Genomic DNA, 20168 nt, shown 5'->3' on the forward strand with positions numbered 1-20168 from the left:
ACTATTAGTTCATTTACTTCAAAATTCACATTCAGACTTTCTTAAGAGAGATACATGAACTCATCTTTTTCCAGGGCTTGGAGTAGTCCTACTGTCAGCTCACTCTACCCCCACTTCTGTGGTTCTATAGCAACCCTTAGAATATAAATGGTTATGATAACTTACTGAAATGATGAAAACATTTCATGCCCATGCAGCCCTGCACAGTAGTTATTCATTTGAGTGACTGAAATGTAGCTTAGTGCTATGAAGAAATGATTTTTTATTGATTTTTATTGAGCTCTACATTTTTCTCTGCTCCCCTCCCTGCCTTTCCCCTCCCCTTCAACCCTCTCGCAAGGTCCCCATGCTCCCAATTTACTCAGGAGGTCTTGTCTTTTTCTACTTCCCATGTAGATTAGATCTATGTAAGTCTCTCTTAGTGTCTACATTGTTGTCTAAGTTCTCTGGGATTGGGCTGGTTTTCTTTGCTTTATGTTTAAAAACCACTTATGAGTGAGTACATGTGATAACTGTCTTTCTGTGTCTGGGTTACCTCACTCAAAATAATGTTTTCTAGCTCCATCTATTTTCCTGCAAAATTCAAGCTGTCATTATTTTTTTCTTCTGTGTAATACTCCCTTGTATAAATGTACCACATTTTCTTTATCCATTCTTTGGGCAAAGGGCATTTAGGTTATTTCCAGGTTCTGGGCTATGACAGACAAAGCTGCTATGAACATAGTTGAGCACATGTCATTGTGCATCCTTTGGATATATACCCAAAAGTGGTATTGCTGGGTCTTGAGGAAGGTTGTTTCCTAATTTTCTGAGGAATCGCCTCACTGACATTCAAAGGGGCTGTACCAGCTTGCACCCCCACCAGCAATGCAGAAGTGAAGAACTGATTTTGAAGTTGGTGCTGAAGCTTAAACTTGGGGCCCCACACCTGCTAAGCATGCACTTTACCTTTCATTGAGCTACACTCAAAACATCTTGATTTAATTTTAAAAGGCATGTGTAGCTACTGTATTGGACAAGTGTCTTTCCAGCCTTTTCTAACCTTTCTAACCTTGATTATCACACTATGAAAAATATATTTTAGATTGTAATCTAGTTTATATAAATATAAGCAGAATCAGCCAATTCCTTCTGTGATATTTAATTTCACTTCTTGTTTGTGTGGGGGGCTTGTGTGTTATATGTTTGTCTGTACATGTGCGTATAGAAATAAGGAGGATGTTTGATTTCTCGCTCTATTGCTGCCTGCCTTATTCTCTTGGGACAGGGTCTTTAGTTTAACTTGAACTTTAATCTTTTACCTAGGTTGGCCAGCCAGTGAGCTCCTGGAATCTGCCTATCTTTCCACAACTGCCTCCCCCAACTACCATAGCCCAAAACTGAGATTACAGCAAGCAAGACCATGCTTTGCTTTATTTTTGTTGTTATAAGTGTTAGAGACTCAAACTTTATTGCTTTTACCCACTGAGCCATCTCTCCAACTCTCAATTTTATTTATTTATTTTTTTAAGTGGAAAGCAGGAAAAGGGGATTGATTCACACACATTGATTGGCCACACTGGGAAGAGGGAAAAAGACATTCACCAAACACACAAGTCTGTCTTTGAGGGCCTGAAGTGAGATCAAAGTTCTATTTGAGGTCATGGATATGCACGTCTAAGCAATCCTTGTCAAGGTGTGGCCATGTTCACCGAAAGCACTGACTACATCACACTATGTCGATTTCATAACCCTTGATGAAGTATGACCTGAGGGTTTGAAAAATACATCATACATTTTAAAGAAGAATCCGAGGTCCAAAGAAGTGTAGTGGATCCTCCAAGGTGACAGGTTAAGTGAAGTGGCAGCATGAGGGTACAACTTCCATTTTGGAGTTTCTAGCCTAGAACCATTTCCAACATAACTTCCTTCTCTTTACCATGGCAGGTATGGAAAATCCCAGAGAATCATAGATGAGGATCAGAAAACCAGTTAGTATGCTATTTGACTGGACAGTGTCGGTTTCATTTTTCTGCATGAATCATGAGCTCAGTATTGGAGGATTACAACTGTGTTAGCTTAGTTTGACTTGTCCAACCAAGTATAATGCTATAATGGAGCATGGGGGCGGGATACTTTTAACCCACTCCATGTGGCAGTGACTGAGTGGATGAAGAAAGCGTGAAGAATCAAGGTCCTTCTCACCTCCATTGTGGAAGAGGGGCCTCAGGTCTTGCATTATATGGCTGCTACATATTGTTCTGCATCCATGTATCCAGTGTGCTGCCCTCTTCTCAGCAAATATACATAGTGCTATGGTCAGAGCTATATTCATCATTGTTTAGTTTAAAATTTTCTAACTTCTTGATTGTCAGACCCGGAAGAGTCAGACACAGGGAAGGAAATAAATGAAGAGGGGACAGGCCCTTTGCAGAGGTCAGCAGAGACTGGGGGAGACCAGAGCAATAAATAAACCCAGGCAGAAGGAAATGAAGGCACATTCTGCCATGTGCCAGAATTTGGGTGTTCTGGATTTTTCTTCTGACTCTAGCTCTTTTTAATTAACCTGCCATCTACTGTGCTTCTTTTCAAAATTCCTTTGTAGGTGGGCTTCTCCTTCTCTTTTGAGATTTGGCACGCATGCCTATGAGTCTAAACTGTTCTGGTTTCTCCAATCTTATCACCCACCCACCCACTCCTGTATTTTTCTGTCAACATCTCATCACTCATACTTGAAAGCTACAAGTTATATTTTTAGTCTCTCAATTTCACCTGCCCCACCCTACACTGAGTTGCTTGCCAAGTCCACTCAGTATTTCCTCAACCAGGAAGTTCCTCCCTTCCCCATTACAGCTTCTATCTTATTGCCATTGTTGTGCTATATGAGAAACAGATGGATATGGTTATGTCTTTCAACAGAATCAGAATTTATTGAACAACAACAAATTCGTAAGTTATACTGGTAGCTTGCTGTCTACAGTTTGTTAAGTAGCCCTGGTTTTATTATAATCTTAATTACTAATATTAAATCTCAGAGCATACATTGCACAATAAGCGGTAATTCTATTTTTATGTATGAAGGTTATAGGATAGCTACAGAAGTATTGGAAAGGCCAGAGGAGAGTTCAAGGGGTTCAAAAAGGCCTCACTGGAGATAGGTAGAGATCCAGTGCAGATGCAAAGAGCATCCCTTCAGTGGTAAGATCACATACCCAGTTGGCAAGCTGCTAAAGTTGACTAGTAGGGCTACAGGGTAGAGCTGCAAGGTTTGCAGGCTGGACTAAGTTGAACCATAGAGACAAGGTCTAATAGATGGACTAACAGAGTTATGGACAGCAATTTGAGTAGCTGTAGGGACCAAGCTGAGCTGAAGCCCGGGGGACAGTCACAAGTACCTGCTAGTACCTTGACAAACATCCCAGGTGATCAGATGGTCTGCATCACTAGAGGCTGTTGTCATAGCAGTACTAGGTGTCCTTCAGGGTCTCAGTGCAGGTGTTGCACCCATTGCCTGTCTGGTGAGGTTGATAAGTTCTTGGGCCTGTTTTTTTCTGGTATACTTTTAATATGCCCGTGTGTTCATATAGCCCCAGTTTCCCAGTTTGTAAGTACTGCATATGTGCTCTTAAACTTGAGATGGTCTATCCACACCCTAGTTGGCCTTGTGTCCTTTCTTTCTTTCTTCTTCTTCTTTTCTTCTTCTTCTTCTTCTTCTTCTTCTTCTTCTTCTTCTTCTTCTTCTTCTTCTTCTTCTTCCAAATTTTCACCTCCTCCCCTCCTCCCATTTCCCTCCCCCTCCCTTTTCAGTCCAAAGAGCAGTCAGGGTTCCCTAGGGTTCCCTGCCATGTGGGAAGTCCAAGGTCCTCCCCCCTCCATCTGGGTCTAGGAAGGTGAGCATCTAAACAGACTAGGTTCCCACAAAGCCAGTACATACAGTAGAATCAAAATTAGTGCCATCATCCTTGGCTTCTCAGTCAGCCCTCCATGTAAGCCACGTTCAGAGAGTCTGGTTTAATCACATGCTCCATCAGACCTAGTCCAGCTGGCCTTGATGAGCTCCCATTAGATCTGTTCCACCATCTCAGTGGGTGGGTACACCCCTCGCGGTCCTGACTTCCTTGCTTATGTTCTCTCTCCTTCTGCTCCTTATTTGGACCTTGGGAGCTCAGTCCAGTGCTCCAATGTGGGTCTCTGTCTCTATCTCCATCCATCGCCAGACGAAGGCTCTATGGTGGTATGCAAGATATTCATCAGAGTGGCTATAGTATAGGGCCAGTTCAGGCACCCTCTCCTTAGCTGCTCAAGGAACAATCTGGGGACATCTCCTTGGACACCTGGGAACCCCTCTAGAGTCCAGTCTCTTGCCAACCCTCAAATGGCTCCCTTAATTGAGATATATACTTCCCTGCTCCCATATCCACTCCTCCTCCATTCCAACTGCCCCATTCTCCCAAGTTCTCCCCATCCTCCCCTTCTCACTTCTCTCTCCCCATCTCCTGTTACCCCCACTTGTGTCCTTTCTTTTTCTTACCTTCTACCATACTTTATATGCTCTACATCCTGCTATCAGCTGATTCCAGAACCATCTTCCCTTATAGATTCAAAACCTTCGAAGGACTATTGCTGTATCTCACCGATTAGCTTTTCTTCATGCCCAGCACATAGAAGGTACCCTGTAGAGTTTATAGAATGAACTGTGTGTATGTGTTTTCTCCTGTGAATGCTTTGATTTTGAAGATGTGACCTAGCAGTATGTTAAATATGCATGTATTGCTGAGGAGGCTGATTGGAGCCAGCAGTCCTTGCTTGCAGTTAGAAAGGGGAACCTGCAAGGAGTTAACCTCTATCACAAATCCCTCCTGGCCCTGAGACTCTGTGGCCTTTTTAGAGGGCTTGTGGCATTTCTTTCTTTAGCACAAGGTTCACAGTACCTTGGAGCCTTGTTTTGTAAGTGTCTTTGTTAAACTATAGTAAAAAACATCTTGTTTCTCAAGGCAATCTTCTTTTTTGTTTATTTGTGATTTTCCAAAACAGCCCTGAGAAAATATAGCCATTCCCTGGGAAAAGTATGACATCAGCAAAAATGGCAGAACAAGGGCTTTTGAAAATTCTCTCCTTAATGGCAACGGAACAACAACAATAACAACAAAAACCCCGAAAACAAGGCAGCACATGTCAGAGTCAATGTGTTCAGAATTCTGGAAACGAAAGACTTGCACCAATTCAGGGTCCATGTAACCAAGAAAACCAACAACGTGTTGGGGAGAGGAACTTTGTGGTAGTTCTTCTTGTCTGACCCTGTCTTTGGCCTTGTACTTTGTAGCTAGAATATCCTTGAAAATCAACAGTTTAGTCACAGAAGCGCCAGCTGCCTAGCTAAAGAATTATCCCCATGTCCTCTGTCTAGTCCTTCCTTGGAAGGCCCCACTTAGAAGTCTTATTTACTTGACCTCATCTCTGGGTTGCAGAAAGCCTTTTACCCAGAGTGTTGTTTTTTTAAACCATTAGACACAATTAATTTTTCAGTTTCTGGAAGCAGTAGATAACCTTTCCAGCTAACTAACCAGAAAGCTTCCAAGGAAAAACAGACGGCTGAGATACCTTGGGGATTTCTAAAAGCTTGAGATAGTCCTGAGACTCTAGAAAACACGTGCATACTCAGGGCTGTTACATTCCCAAGGCTGTGTGCATATTCAGTACACATTTTTCTCATTCTTGAGCTTTACCCCAGCAGAAAACAGAAGACGGAGAGATCTCCTGACTGGGTTGGAGGTGAAGACATACCCTAACATATGTATAGCTCCCCTTAGTCAAGGATGGGAGGCACTTTGCATACTGGAGTTAAAGGAAATCCTGGTTTAATCATTAAGCTAATCCAGTAGAGACGTCAGTACAGAAATTATTCCAACAAGGTGGAGTTTATTTTCCCTTAGACCTACTAGCAGTTAATTTTGGTCAACCAAATGGCATGTTTGTATCCTCACCTCGAAACAGCCCGAAAGAGCAGGGCTTTATAAGCTTGGTATCGTGTTAAACACGAAGGGCTAGCCAAGTGGAGTTGGTGGAGTGAGGTGAGTTAAAGAGTTTTCTGGTAGTCTGAGGCAATTGTGTCAGAAATGAGATTATCTTGTACTACCTCAAGCACTTCTCAGGGGGCTTTGTCCTCTGTCTGAGTACTCCTGGTGTTGGTCCTATTCTTCCTTTCCCATGTGCACTTAGAAATAGAAACTCTGGCCCCTCCTGCCATTTCTGCTAAACTCATCTTCTGCTTGTTCTATATGCGCAGCCTTGGCTCAGGACTTACTGCGGCAGACACGCTGCATTCTGGGAGTTTGTCTTCTAAGAGGATACAAATATATGACCTTCTTGCAGGCCTAGCACAGCTTGAGAATGAGTGAAGAGCCAGAGTCAAATTCTTTGGCTACCATTTTATTCGGAGCCATCCTAAATGAAGCAGGGCAGTTGTCGCAGACTCTAAAGGGCTGCACTAAAGTAACCAGATAGCTGGCCGATGACTCATTGTGGCAGAGTTGGCAATAGAGAAATCCTTTCCTTTGGGCCATACTAAAAACAGATCCATGCATCCACTCTGTACATTGATACAGTGTCCCCTGTCCTCACTCTTGCCAGGGTGTCCGAGAGGCTGTCATTTCCCCGTGCTCCTCTCAAGGGACTTAAAAAAAGTCTCTCTCTGTGGAAGAGCACTGGCTGTTCATTTCCACCTAGTTGTTCCTGCCAGTGATGGGCTAAGGGTGGGGCGGAGAGATACACCATGTGATTTACCTTGCCTCTGTCACCCACCAGCCCCTGGGAAGGGCTTGACCTGAATGATCATTTTTAGCCTGGTATTTCCTGTGTGGGGGCCAGGGCCTGAGGCCAGAGGCAGAGAGGCTAAGAGGGCACAAGTTCTCTGGCAGAATGCTCTCTGGGGAATGAGATAGCCGTCTCGTGGCTAAGTTCTTTAGGTTTGAAATGCTACAGAGACTGTAATCTTAGTAACGAAAACAAACCAACGGAGAAAGGCTACTTACATTCCTGAAAGGTGAGAATTCTATAATGTTTCAAGAAAATCCTCCTACTTAACTGTGTTTCTAAAAGTGCTTGCATGGATTGTGACTTCAAACTCCAACAAAATGTTCTGAGCAGAGACACCTGCCTTCAGGCTTGGCAAGGTCACCTTTTTCCTTTGGAGTATTTATTTCTATGAAGACAGCACGATTCTGATTTAGAAAACAAAAGGCAAACAATCTGACCTTTCAAGTGACTTCAACAGATCCCACAGGGCCAGTGTCACTCACACAGGAAAATCCACCCATGGAACGCTTAGGGACTGCTTTGGGAGGGTCCTTGTAGCTCCTTGTAGCTGAACAAAAGGATCCCTATTCTCTCCTAGTTGCCTTTTGGGGAGGGGCTAGGGAGCTTTCAAAAGCCGAGAGATGTGATATCTTTACTTGGGGCTCACAGTGCATTTTCTCATGCAAATAGAACCATAAATTGTAAACTATAGCTATCTATTTTTTTCTGGTTACAGATTAAAACAGATTTTGATGTGCTGTCTTAGGAACCTGTTCACTACCTATATTATTACTATTGCCTAAGAAGAAAATTACTTAGGAACAGTTTGGAGGCAGGACCTCTCCAAGTCTGATTTAAGTCAGTCTTGAATCTTTTAGCCGACATGTTCCTCCCTCCTGCAGAAGTGACTGTGAACTTGAACCTCTCAGATCACAGAGTTGTAAGTTCTCACAGTAGAGCCTGAGAACAGATGGGATTTAGCTTGTTTTCACTTGGTTGCTTTATCTTGAGAGATGACTATAGCCGAATGTAATAGGAAAACTGGCTTTTGCTCTTCGCATCCACCACTCAGCACCTCTGAAAAGAATATTGGTCTGGAGGGGTGGATTCTCAACATACCAGTTCCTTAGCAACATCAACTGTGTCTCCGATGATTTAATTTAATTTTACAGTGTTCGTCTACCTGGGGTCAGGGTCCAATCCTATAGGTTAAGATTTCAGTCTCGCACAATTGCCCACACTTGAGCTGTCATTTGTGACCTCTTCTTTTGACTAACTGGCAATAAAGTGCAGTTTCTCTGACCACTGTCTTGCATTCCTCCCCGCTTGTGGCTTAATCATTTGCAAGGGTTGCTCACAGAGCTCAGGGAAGTACTTACTGATATTTACCCATTTATTATTTTAAAAAACCATTGCAAAGGATGCAGATAAATAGCTAGACAGAAGATATGTATGGATGTGGGAGAGGCAAGAAGCTTCTGTTTCCTCTGCAGGTTCCATTGCGTGTTTAATATATCCAGACCTCCCCAAACACTGGCACTCAGGAATTTTTTATGGAAGCTTCATCATGTAAGCAGGAGCTATTTTTGACTGGGGCTCTAGCCTCTCTCCCCTTCCTGCAGGACGGGAGTTGGAATGAAGCTTCCATACTTTTAATCGCTGCTTAGTCTTCCAGGTGACTGGACCCATCTGAGTGCTTACCAAGAATGATTAAGTTATTAAAAATGAAGACACTCTTATTACCCATGAAATTCTAAGGTATTAAGATCTCCGTGTCTGGAACTAGGGTCGAAGACCAAATACTAGAACAAGAAAAGAGATGCATCTGACATCCTGGTGTTCAGGAAATTACATGGATTTTTCAAAACTGTGTGCCAGAAAATGGGGGCACTGAGCAAATATATAGTTCTTTCTATATCGCAACATCACAATGCTCATTTGTGAATCCCAAGAACTGGTTCTATTTATGATCAGCCTCAAGAGCTTTCTTTGTGGGAGCCATATGTATGATGGAGAATAAAGGCATGGTAAAAATATCGAGTCTTCTAGCTACAGTGTTATCCTCCCAACAATTGTATGTTCTCGGGGCGTGTCACAGCCTCCTCCAAGACCTCGACTGCTAGAAACCTCATCATATAAACTCCGTAGTACTTCCTGAGAACAGACAGGAGCCAAGCATGCCAGCATTACTGTCTTACGTTGGTCTGCTTTTGTGGGGAGAAGCTAGTTAAGTGGGTGCTTATGACGGAGGCCCGTGAAAGGAGTTTTCAAATAATTCTGGGCATGTGGCTTTTTCAAACATCATTTTAAATGGAACTGTGAGAAATAGGTCAAATGAAATATGAAGGGCTGAAGACGTGGCTCAGTAGAATGCATGCTATCTACCCATTTATTTAAATATTGAGATATTCCTTTAGAGTCAAGCTGATGACCTTTTAACTTCAGGGCAAAGGTAGAAATCGTCAAATCACAGGAGTAAGCCCTAGCTCTGAGATTGTGTTTACACTCTTTCATTTTCCTTTAGTTATGTCCAAGTATGAAAACCAGATTACTATTTTCACTGACTACCTAGAAGAATTCCCGGATACAGATGAGCTGGTATGGATCTTGGGAAAGCAGCATCTTCTTAAGACAGGTAAGTTTGGCGGCACTGATCAGGGAGGCCCCAGCTAAAGTGGGTGCCAGGGGTGCCTGGGGTTAAGGGCGTCTCATTTTCCTTCTAGGGTTGACTAAACATTGTCTTGCTAAGGGCTAATGCTACATCACTTGTTAAGCACAGTTCCTTCCAAGGCCCCAAGAGGCCTTAGCCAAACATTTACAAAGGATTTTGTTCTCATGATTTACAAAAGCAATATATTTTTATTCTTTTCTTTAAAGAAGTCTCGCTCCCATTCCAGAAGACTTGGGACTCAAAAACACATGCAATCATTCATAGTATTTATTACTAAGCAGTATCTAGTCATCGGGCTGTATATTTCTTATTCTTATCATGTCTTTGTGCTTCTAGACAAAACACCTGGGAACTTCCACCTAAGCCATGGCTGTCAGAAACAATATCAGACACAAGAAACCTTCTGCTTTAGATCTTCCTGTAATGACTGCAGTGCCCTAGTTGATTCTGTTTCTGTATATAACTTCTAGTTACTTGCAGCAGATGGAAAGTAGGCTTGAGCTTTCCCAATTATCACATGCATTCTTAAAGAATAGAGAAGGCCTAATGCCTGGGATGGGAAAGAGGAAGCTCTGGGCTTCTCTACAGAAGCCCTTAGCATAGATAGCATAACGGATAGGAGGAAGCTGATCAAAGGGCAGGCGAAGAAGTTAGGCCTTGCCCTTCCTGCGCCAGTGTTTTATTGGAAAATTGTGAACAGTGGAGAGATCACAAAGCTAGCCATTAGTGAGATGGTGGCTTCATAACCCAGTGGTTCTCAACCTGTGGGTTGTGACCCATTTGGAGGATAAATGATCTTTTCACAGGGGATACATATCAGTATCCTGCATACCAGATATTTACATTATGGTTCATGGTTCATAACAGTAACAAAGTTACAGTTATAAAGTAACAATGAAATAATTTTATGGCTGGGGGGTCATCACAGCTTGAGGAACCGTATTAAAAGGTTGTAGCACTAGAAAGATTGAGAACCATTGCGCCCATTAGGGAGACTTTGAAAAGGGACTTTCTCTCTCTGAACCTTCCCTTCCTTCTCCAGGACTTCCAGTGAAGGGTTGAGGAGGACCTTTTCTAGTTCTACTTTCCAAACAACAGGAAAAATCTAAGATGTGAAGTATGCCCTTATTCAGATATTAAATTTGCAAATGTCTTCCCTCCCTCCCTTCTTTTTCTTGAGAAAGAGCTTTATTCCATAGCTCAAGCTTACCTGGAACTCTAGAACTCACTATGTAGACCAGGCTGACCTCAAATCCACAGCCATCCTCCTGCTTCAGCCTCCCAAGTGCTAGGATCACGGGCATTTGACACTATGCCTGGCTGGGAAAGGCCTTGCAAGTTGAATTTTTTGTTTGTTGAATTCCTCCCTAGCATAGAGCCAAGCTGGAAGCTATAGGGGCTGAAGAGGCAAGAATGATCTGCGTAAATGTTTAAAGGGTCAAGCATACAAAAATAGCAACATTTGGCATAGACTTACAACATATTAGATATCAACTAAGTGCTTTATAAATGTGTATATATATGTGTGTGTATGCATATTTTGACTTTATATGAATTATCTTCTTGAATATGCATATCCTTAATGAAGTAGGTATAAGTTTATAGATGAGAAAACAGAAGCTCAGAAAAATTGAGTGATAAATTTATATATATATATATATATACATATATATATATATAATATACAGTAAGTAGCAGACCCAAGTTAAAGCTCACCCCTGCTACAAGGTTTCAGTATGTAGCCAGCCCAAGCTGGCCTTGATTTTGAAATTCTCCTGCCTTAGACTCTTGAGTACTAGGATTATAAGAATGTGCTACTATACTCTTGGGTTGAGGCTGTAGCTCAGTGGGTAGAATACCTAGCATGTACCAAGTGTTGGATACAATCCCCAGAACCCTGGGGCTGGTGGCCATGCCTGCTAGCTTAGCACTAGAAAGGTAGAGGCAGAATGCCAGTTGTGGTGGTGCACACTGGTAGGATTTGCTGAAGGAGGCAGGGGCAGGAGGATCACGAGTTCGAGGCAAGACTGGGCTCCACATTTTAAAAAAAGAAAGATAGAGACAAAAGAATCAGAAATTTAACATCATCCTCAGCAATTTTGAAGCCATTTTAGGGTACATGAGACCCTGTTGGGGGGTGGTGCTTAAAAAGACAAGAAAAGAAAACTCAGTATTTTAAAGTTTATTTATTTAGTTTATATGTATAGGTATTTTGCCTATATTCAGGTCTGTGCACCAGGAGGTCAGAGGGTGGCATTAGATGCCCTGAAATGGAGCTACAGATGGTTGTAAGCCCCCATGTGGGTGCTAGAAATTGAGACCAGGTTCCCTAGAAGAGCAGACAGTGCTCATAACCACTGAGCTGTTTTTGAAAGTTCAAGAACTCTTAGTCTTGAATGTTATCCACCTCCCAAAATGGGGGCTAGGCGCTGGGGACAATGAAATGAAAGGAAATGCATCCAACTCTAATTTTTGATTTGTTCCAAAAGATGGAATTAGAAACTATCAGTAAAATTTACATTTCCCTTCTGCTTTTGAAAACACAATGACTATACATTCTATACTGAATTCACATATGCATATATGACATTAAGAGGGAGAGAGACGACTAGAGAAGACAGAGCCATACCCAAGTACAGGAGGAAATGGAGAAGCCGTGATTGTAGTGGTTGAAGGGAATTTGCATCACAGAATGCAAGAAATAAGCTTTGGAAAGGTATGCAAGGTATTTGTGATATTATCCTTTCACTTACATGAAAATAGGGCACTAGATGCTATGGATAAAGTTCCTATGTAGTTAGCAGGAGCATTTCTGTTTTAGTCAAATGTATGCATTTGTGCCCCTGTTCCTACACATGATAATTGGATAATAGACGATGGACACTGATATTATCATCCTTCAGGCTGCCCTAGTGGGTTATAGAAGATACTTGCTTTTCCTATTCCTTGTCATATGGGCATGACCTCAGTGCTAATACCTTTCAGGATCCTGAAAATCATTGAGAAGGAGACAGGAAATATCTCATATCATTAGAAGAACCTGTAGAATAGCTCTGGTGAAAATGAAGGTAAAGAGAAGTATTGAAAATAGTAGGCTCAAATGATATTAGGTTTCCTGTGAATTTCCCTAGTTCTATAACAATCAACTTGATTGGCTATCTGAAAGTAAGCTTGCTGCTGACGTAGAAGTAGGCATTTTTTAAGATGGGATATGATGATTTAATTTTAATTTCACATTTAATTACAGAAAAATCTAAGCTGTTGTCTGATATAAGTGCTCGTCTATGGTTTACATACAGAAGGAAATTTTCACCGATTGGTAGGTATATCATTTGTTGTGCTGTGTTTTCCTCCTTGTAGATAGCTTGCTTGAGGTTATCAATGACATCACAGAAACCTCAGAATTAACAGCTCACTGTGGCAAAGAATTTGATTTAGGGGAGCAGGTAAGTTTAACATTTCATCCCAAAATGTCATTGTGGAAGTAGCCCATCACGTGTGGTTCCATGGTGTTGTAGTGTTTAACCAGTAGTAATTTTGACCCACCTTTAAGTGTTCATGCAACAGATGATATTTAAAGAATCAAATAAGCTTTAACTGGGTAATATCTAACTATTAAATTGCCTTTCACTGCCATAAGGTACTATTTGACTATAAAAGAGGCTTAGGCCCTGAAGGAAAGAAAATAATTCCTTCTACTATTTTCTCGTGAAATGAAAGCACTTTGACATTCAGAGACAAATTGAGAAGATTTCCTTAGAATTCCTAGCTGCCATCTAGGGAAAAAAAGGATAGTTTGATAAGTTAAGAGGATTTGGAAAGTGTTTGTGAGGAATGTAACCACGCCCTAGTAGCATGGAAAGATAGGGAAAGAGTATAAGCAGTTGAAGTTGCTTTTCTAAAGAGCATCTTGTCAGACCAAGGTTGGACCTAATAATTGGAGTGAAATTAACCTTTCTGCGATGGGCTAAATCTGAAGTCTACCCAAACATTTTCTTTGCTTCTTAGACTACTACTTAACACAGCAGACTAATCTTTAGTATTCTGGGGTTCTAAACCTTTCCTGCATTAATATAACCTCAATCCTAGCATTAGCAACAGCCCAAGGGCTCTCCTCCAGCTCCGAAATCTATCCATGCCCCTTAGTCTTGGCCCACCTGTTTCACAGGAGTGCTCACTTCTTCGGAACTAGACTTCTGGGATCATACCTTCAGAAGACTTCTGCTTCTGAGATGGAAAAGAAAATCAAGTTATCTGATTATGTTAAGCCTTTTGAATAGGACCCTAGTAGAACTCATTCTGTACACATGTTTGACTTTTACGTTACATCAAATCTTCTTCAAATGGCACCCATGGTCTCATTTATTAACTAACTTTGTATATTTTAAAGATGTAATACATTTGTAACTTATTAATAGAATTTTATTAAGACCATACTCATGATACCAAGTATCCTATGTGGGTACTATAACTGTGAAATATTTTCTCATTTAATTCTTATAATGCCCACCAATAATAGGTAGAGTATATGCTATTATCCTCAACATATAGCTGAGATTTAGCTTGTATTGTTCTTCTGCCTAATCTAGGGTCCTTTCATCTATTTGTTGTTGTTGTAAACGTCATTAAGTACATTTGGAATAGTTAAGAGCCTTTCATATGTCTTTGATCATTTTGATGTCCACCCTCGGTGGTAGTATTTGTGCTTTAGTCAACGTAATGTCCTTGTTGATAGTTATCCATGATAGTTACTTGCCAAAATAGCATGCATACTCTGAAGTCTTCACGCAAGAAATCCAAGGGGGCTTGTTTAGTTATTTGTTTGCTTTGTCTTTGACTGTAGACTCTTTCCTTTGATTCAGCATTGTCTTTACAAGTTCCACTTCTATATTCAAACCCCATATGAGCTCTAAATACATTTATTGTCTCTCCTTTCAGAATTCGTGTATATGTATATGTGTTTGTAGTTTCAAGTATGCTGATGATCGAGAAAAGATTAATTTAAGAAACACATTTTCATGCCCATCCATTTTGCCAACAGGGGGAACAGGCCCTTCATCTGATGCTGGCTGGGGATGTATGCTACGCTGTGGACAGATGATGCTGGCCCAAGCCCTTATCTGTAGACACTTGGGAAGGGGTGAGCTCCATTTGTTCTACAAATGGTTTCTGAGACATCTGCCCTATCACTTGCCCCTGGGCTTTAAGAACATTCAGTAACGAAACTGCAGATCCTAAATTGCCTTGTAACAGCTCAAGTGTTGGGCTGAAAAGTTAACCAAGCCCATCATGAGAAGGAACTAGCTGATACTTCCTTATGACTCACCAAGCAAGAGTTATTTCCGGGGACAGAACTAACCTGGGGCAGATGTGTCATTTAAAATTTCCGTTTTTACTACTGTTTGAATGGGTCCTGAAAATGTCAGATTAAACAAAGCTGTGACCCTAAATTGGGCACGGTGGCAATCCTGCACTCAGGAGGCAGTGGTAGGCAGATGTCTGTGAGTCTAAGGCCAGCCTGGTCTATCAGAGAATTTCATGACAGCCAAAACTTCCTAGAGAGACCCTGTCTCAAAACACAAACCAAACCAAATAAAAAGCTGTGGCCATGGTGGCTCACACCTATAGTCCTCCCACTCAGAAGGCTGAGGTAAGAGAGCTGCTGTGAGTTTGAGGCTAGCCTTGCCTGCATACTAAGTTTCCAACCAGCCTGGACTACAGAGCAAGGCGCTGTTTCAATAAACAAAACAAACAACCAAAACAAAATGAGAAGATAACAAAGAAAACAGGAAGAAGGGTGTGGTGATCAGTCTGTTTCTTAACTCTTTTTAAAATACCCATGTAGCTCAGGATATAAATGACCTAAAGGAAGTGCTTATGAGGAAGCCAGTACTATTTTGGCTTTGGTTCACTGAGTATGTCCATTTGATAATGAATAAATCCCTAAATTAGCTTTCTCAGGAGGCAGCTTCATTATTTAAGAACCTTCTGGTTATTCTTATTCTTATTTTCCCTGTGACATATGCATGCTTCTTCTGGAGGATGATCTTGGATGGACACCAGTTCAGACACTAGAGTAAAAGTGCAGTTTCCCATGCTACCAAGCTGCTGAGCTTGCTAGCTGTTGTTAATCTCACTGTGCAGACTCCCAGGTCCTGCACCAGCTTTTAGAGAGGATCTGCAAAGTGCTGGGGGAGGTTTTCCAGCTTCTTGCCTTCCTGCTGGGATTTGGCTATTTTGTGCTTGCTTGCTCTGTGTACTGTCATCATTTCTAGCCCACAGACAAGAAAACTGGGGCTCGTGGCAGCGAGGTGATTTGTCCAAGGGCAAGCAGCTTAGATGTGAGATTAAAATGCTTATACTCTGATTCTGTGTCCAGCAGGTACACTACACATACTTCTTAAGCTAGACTTATTATTGTCTTAAGGGATAAACCCACATTTTGCTAGCATATATCAATTGTACAAAGTAGTAGATTTTATTGTGACATTTCCATGCATTGTATGTATTTTGACCATAGTTTCTCTATTACTATTTCTTTTTCAAAAATTATTTTTAGTTTTTAGTATTATGTTTGTATGTATGTGTGTGGACGTGCATATGTGTACGTGAATGTAGTGCCTACAGAGACTAAAAGTGGGTGTTGATCCCCTGAAGCTCTGGTTACAGATGTCTGTGAGCTACCTGACTTGTGTTCTGGGGACTAAACTTCTGTCCTTCACAAAAACAGTATAGTGCCCTTAACCTCCATCTCTCTAGACCCTCTATTGCCATTCCTTAGCCCTCCTCCCCACCTCCTTTGTCCCCTCTTACCCTCCCCCATAATCCCTCTTACATTTTCATGCTCCACTTCTCCCTAGATTCCACATATGAGAGAAAACTTGCAAAACTTATCATTGTGAGATTGGCTTCCTTTTATTTCCCAGTTGCATCCTTACTATTTTTATTACTTATTTACTGTGTGTGTGTATGCGCGCGCACGTGCATGCGTGTGTGTGTGTGTGTGTGTGTGTGTGTGTGTGTGTGTGTGTGTGTGCGCGTGCATGCACTCTGTACCACAGTGTGCTTGTGGAGATCAGTTGTCTCTTTCAACCATGAAGCTCCTGGAGACCAAACTCAGGTCACTGGACTTGGAACCAAGCACATTCACCTGCTGAATTGTCTTGCTACCCCTTTTAATTCATTTTTTAAAAACTTGAAGGTGAGTTAGTTCTGAAAGTGAATTCTTGAAGTAGGGGGCCTGCTGGAAAAATCTCCACAGTCAGCAGTCACTGTTGCTTAGCAGAAAAACAAATAGCAGGGAGGATTTGGATAGAGCTTGTAGTTAAAATGAATTAGAAGAGGTAATTTTGTAAGGATTTTGGGTTCTTTCTTATTCAGTCACTTTACAATTAAGATGAGGTATTCATGTGGCAGTGATCAAAACATATTTGGTGGCCCTTAGCTACCAGTTAATCAATATTTCCCCAGAACCAGATAGTTCAGTAGCTATTGATATAAGTTGGCTGTGGTTTGTCCTAGTGGATATGATAGAGTTGAAGCTTAAGACTTTGGGTTCAGAGAAACTAGGAGCAAAAGGGAGCTGAGGGATCCAAAGATGATCCTGTAGACTCATGTACATGGCCAAAGTCATTAATCCAGACTTTAGTTTTTAGACAGGGTCTCTCACTGAACCTGGAGCTTCCTGACTTGGCTAGACTGGCTGGTCAGCAAGCCTTGGAGATCCTCCTGTCTCTCTCCCCAGCACTGGATTATGGTGCATACTACTCCTGCACTGAGCTCTTTCCATGGGTGCTGGGTTTCCAACTCCGGTCCTCATGCTGGCCATTGCTTTACCAATGGAATCATCTTCCTCCTGCTTTGTGTTTGGTTGGCTGTTTTGTTGAAAAAAAGCTTTTGCTGTATATAGCTTAGGCTAATCTTGAACTCACAATATAGTCTAGACTGGCGATGAGATCGAAATTTTTCTGCCTCAACCTTCTGAATTATAAGACTTTTTCTTTCCCTTCTCAATATACAATTTTTAAAAACACTTCCTTAGCAGTGAATTGTATCTATTATTTCCACATAAACTTTCATATATCAGAATAGCACTTCCTGTCATGAGACCCTTTGGCAATACTGCCAGAATGTAAGGACAAAAGCCACTGCTGTTTGTGTAGAGATGAGACACTATGGTGTCTGGGTTATATCCTTGCAGCGTAGCTGCCAGAAAAATAGCTTTGTGACACTGTTGTTATGTAATTGCTGGCCAGCTCCAGCCCTTGGGGCAAGTTCAGTCTCTGTTCAACTCCATCCTCAGCTTTAACTTCCCCACACATCCTAGCCAAGTGATCTCTACTCCCCAGCCCTGGCTTTCACTTTATCCCCACCAAATCTATAGAAGTCAGTTTTGTAGCATCTGCTATCTAAATGAAAGATACACAGAAATATGCCAGCTTCACCAGCCTGCCTCCTCGATGTAGCTCTCTTGTTTTCCTTTTAATTTATTGCCTGGTTATAACAGTTAATGGCTGATTTTAACCCTGTTTTATCCCCTCTCCCTGCAAAAGATTGGAACTGGGAGAAACAAAAAGAACAGCCCAAAGAATACCAAAGGATTCTGCAGTGTTTCCTAGATAGAAAAGACTGTTGCTATTCGATCCATCAGATGGGTAAGATCATCAGATTTGTACTTTCAAATTTTGTAGATTTTCAAGATTGTAGCCTATGAACTTGTTCCTTCTCTACCTTATATGTAGCTTCACTAAGTTGTCTGTCTGCTTTTTCATGCCAAAAACAAAACAAAAACAAAAAAAAAAAACAGGAGTCTGTGGCTCACAAAAGGTATTTTGCTAACTTGTTAATTTTTTCACATACAACAGCACAAATGGGTGTAGGAGAAGGGAAATCAATTGGTGAATGGTTTGGACCAAATACAGTCGCACAGGTGTTAAAGTAAGTAAAAGTCTGGTCCCTGCTTGTTCTACTTGCTTTTATGCTTCCACTGCCCCAGCCAACTAAACTCCCATCCTCTTAAGTTTGCTTGCAATCCCATCCTTCCTGCTAAGCCACGAAACATCTCTACCATCTTGTTGAGATACTCTTTTGATGTGCATAAGTATAGGCCTCTGTCTTGGTATATCAGAGCTGTAGTCACTGGTATCCGCACAGGTGGCTGTACTCCAGGACTCATTCTGTTTCTCATCCTGCAGATGGATGTTCATTTGCCAGGGAACCATCAGCCTGTGGGGACTTTTGAAGTTAATAGGTTCATACTAAGTGCCAGAGGCTTAACTGGATTAGGCAAGAAATGGGCTCCTATCCTGTATAGTAATAAAGGCCTCTAATGAGCCAGGAAGATGACTCAGTGGGTAAAGGTGCTTGCTGCCAATCCCGATGACCCGAGATCAAACATGGTGGAAGAAGAGAACCAACCCATACAAGTTGCCCTTTGACCTCCACACACGCACCATAGAATGTACCTCCCCCTTAATAAAGTATAAAAAACAAACAAACAAACAAAAAAAACCAAAAAACCCTCACTAGTTCATTTAGCATTTACTGGGTGCCTTTGCTCTGTTGAGTACTGGGTATACAGAGATAACAGACACAGTCCTCGCCTCAGTGGACTTACTGCCTATTGGAGGATGCAAATCCCAAGGCAGTCTTGGAATTAGTTTGTTATCTGTTAGCAGGTTTAAGGTGATACTTTCATAATTGCCATCTTATATTGCACGATTTGTGTTCTACCAAGAGGTGAGGTAGAGGGGTCACAGTGTAAATGGGGTGAGTGTCATCAGTACCCACATCTTCTCTCACTTGTAGTTCTCTCCTTCCTGACAATTTGTCTGCCCTGCGGGCAGATTGTGTTTGTCTTGTTCATTCTGTAGCAGTGGCCCATAAAACTGCCTACTACATAGAAGCACCCAGTAAGCACTCAATGAATAAATGAAATTGGCAGCCAGAACCTGGGGCTAGATGTAGGGATCAGAAGATGGAGATCATTAGGCCTCCTTTGGTGTAGTGTATTTCAATTCCTGGCTATTATGGCTCCGTATAAAGTAGAGAAGGGGCTTTGATTCAGCGGTTAACCAGTCTTCAGTGAATAGCCTGTGGAGCTGTGCATATGAGGTGAGTAGTCTGGATCTCCTGGGGACCCAGGGAAACTTGTATTTTGGCTTTATTCCCTGCTACTGATGCAGCTTCACTGAGTCCACTTTCTTGCCTTAGTCTGAGTACCTTCTGGGCATCCTTGCCTCTGCTGAGCGAGGAACTGGCAGTATTCCAGATGTACAGTAGGAACAGATCCAGAGAAGAATGTATAAGATATTAGAGTCACTAGGCTGAGCCCCAAATCTGGTTTCAAATAGAATTCTTTCTTTCTTCTATGTTTTATATTCTGAGATTTTTAACAATAAACAAATGGAAGGTCGTTTTTAATTTATTGTTAAAATAAGCATATTGTGTTAGGTATCATTATGACAGTTGCAATCAAAGTGTTTTATGCTTTGCCTCCCCCTGTCTCCCCACCCCTGGCTATTCTTGTCTTTCCCTGATTGCCTGAACCCCAAGATTTCTTTCCTCTTTTATGTCCCATCTGTTCCTTTGCCCTCTCTCATTTATCTCTCTCTCCATTCTCATCAGGATTTAAGTATGCTCAGATTTTGTGTGTGATTGCCTCTGTTAACAATAGCACATATGCTCCTTAACACAGTAAATGACAGACATCATAATTTTGAAA

General features: G+C 41.7%; 1 protein-coding gene across 2 annotated transcripts in view; it reads left to right on the plus strand.

Annotated features, from left to right (window-relative positions):
* Window positions 1-20168, plus strand: part of Atg4a (autophagy related 4A cysteine peptidase) — a 52070-nt gene that overhangs the window by 18411 nt on the left and 13491 nt on the right. Inside the window, exons 2-6 of one of the 2 annotated variants that reach the window (XM_038316640.1) lie at window positions 9299-9409; window positions 12693-12764; window positions 14487-14585; window positions 17998-18099; window positions 18310-18382. In XM_038316640.1, the coding sequence (XP_038172568.1) occupies window positions 9299-9409; window positions 12693-12764; window positions 14487-14585; window positions 17998-18099; window positions 18310-18382 (457 nt within the window). The remainder of the gene's footprint in view (window positions 1-9298; window positions 9410-12692; window positions 12765-14486; window positions 14586-17997; window positions 18100-18309; window positions 18383-20168) is intronic. The other variant, XM_038316641.1, reaches the window with a different exon arrangement.

The sequence above is a fragment of the Arvicola amphibius genome, chromosome X (assembly GCF_903992535.2).
Source record: "Arvicola amphibius chromosome X, mArvAmp1.2, whole genome shotgun sequence".
Lineage (NCBI taxonomy): Eukaryota > Metazoa > Chordata > Mammalia > Rodentia > Cricetidae > Arvicola > Arvicola amphibius.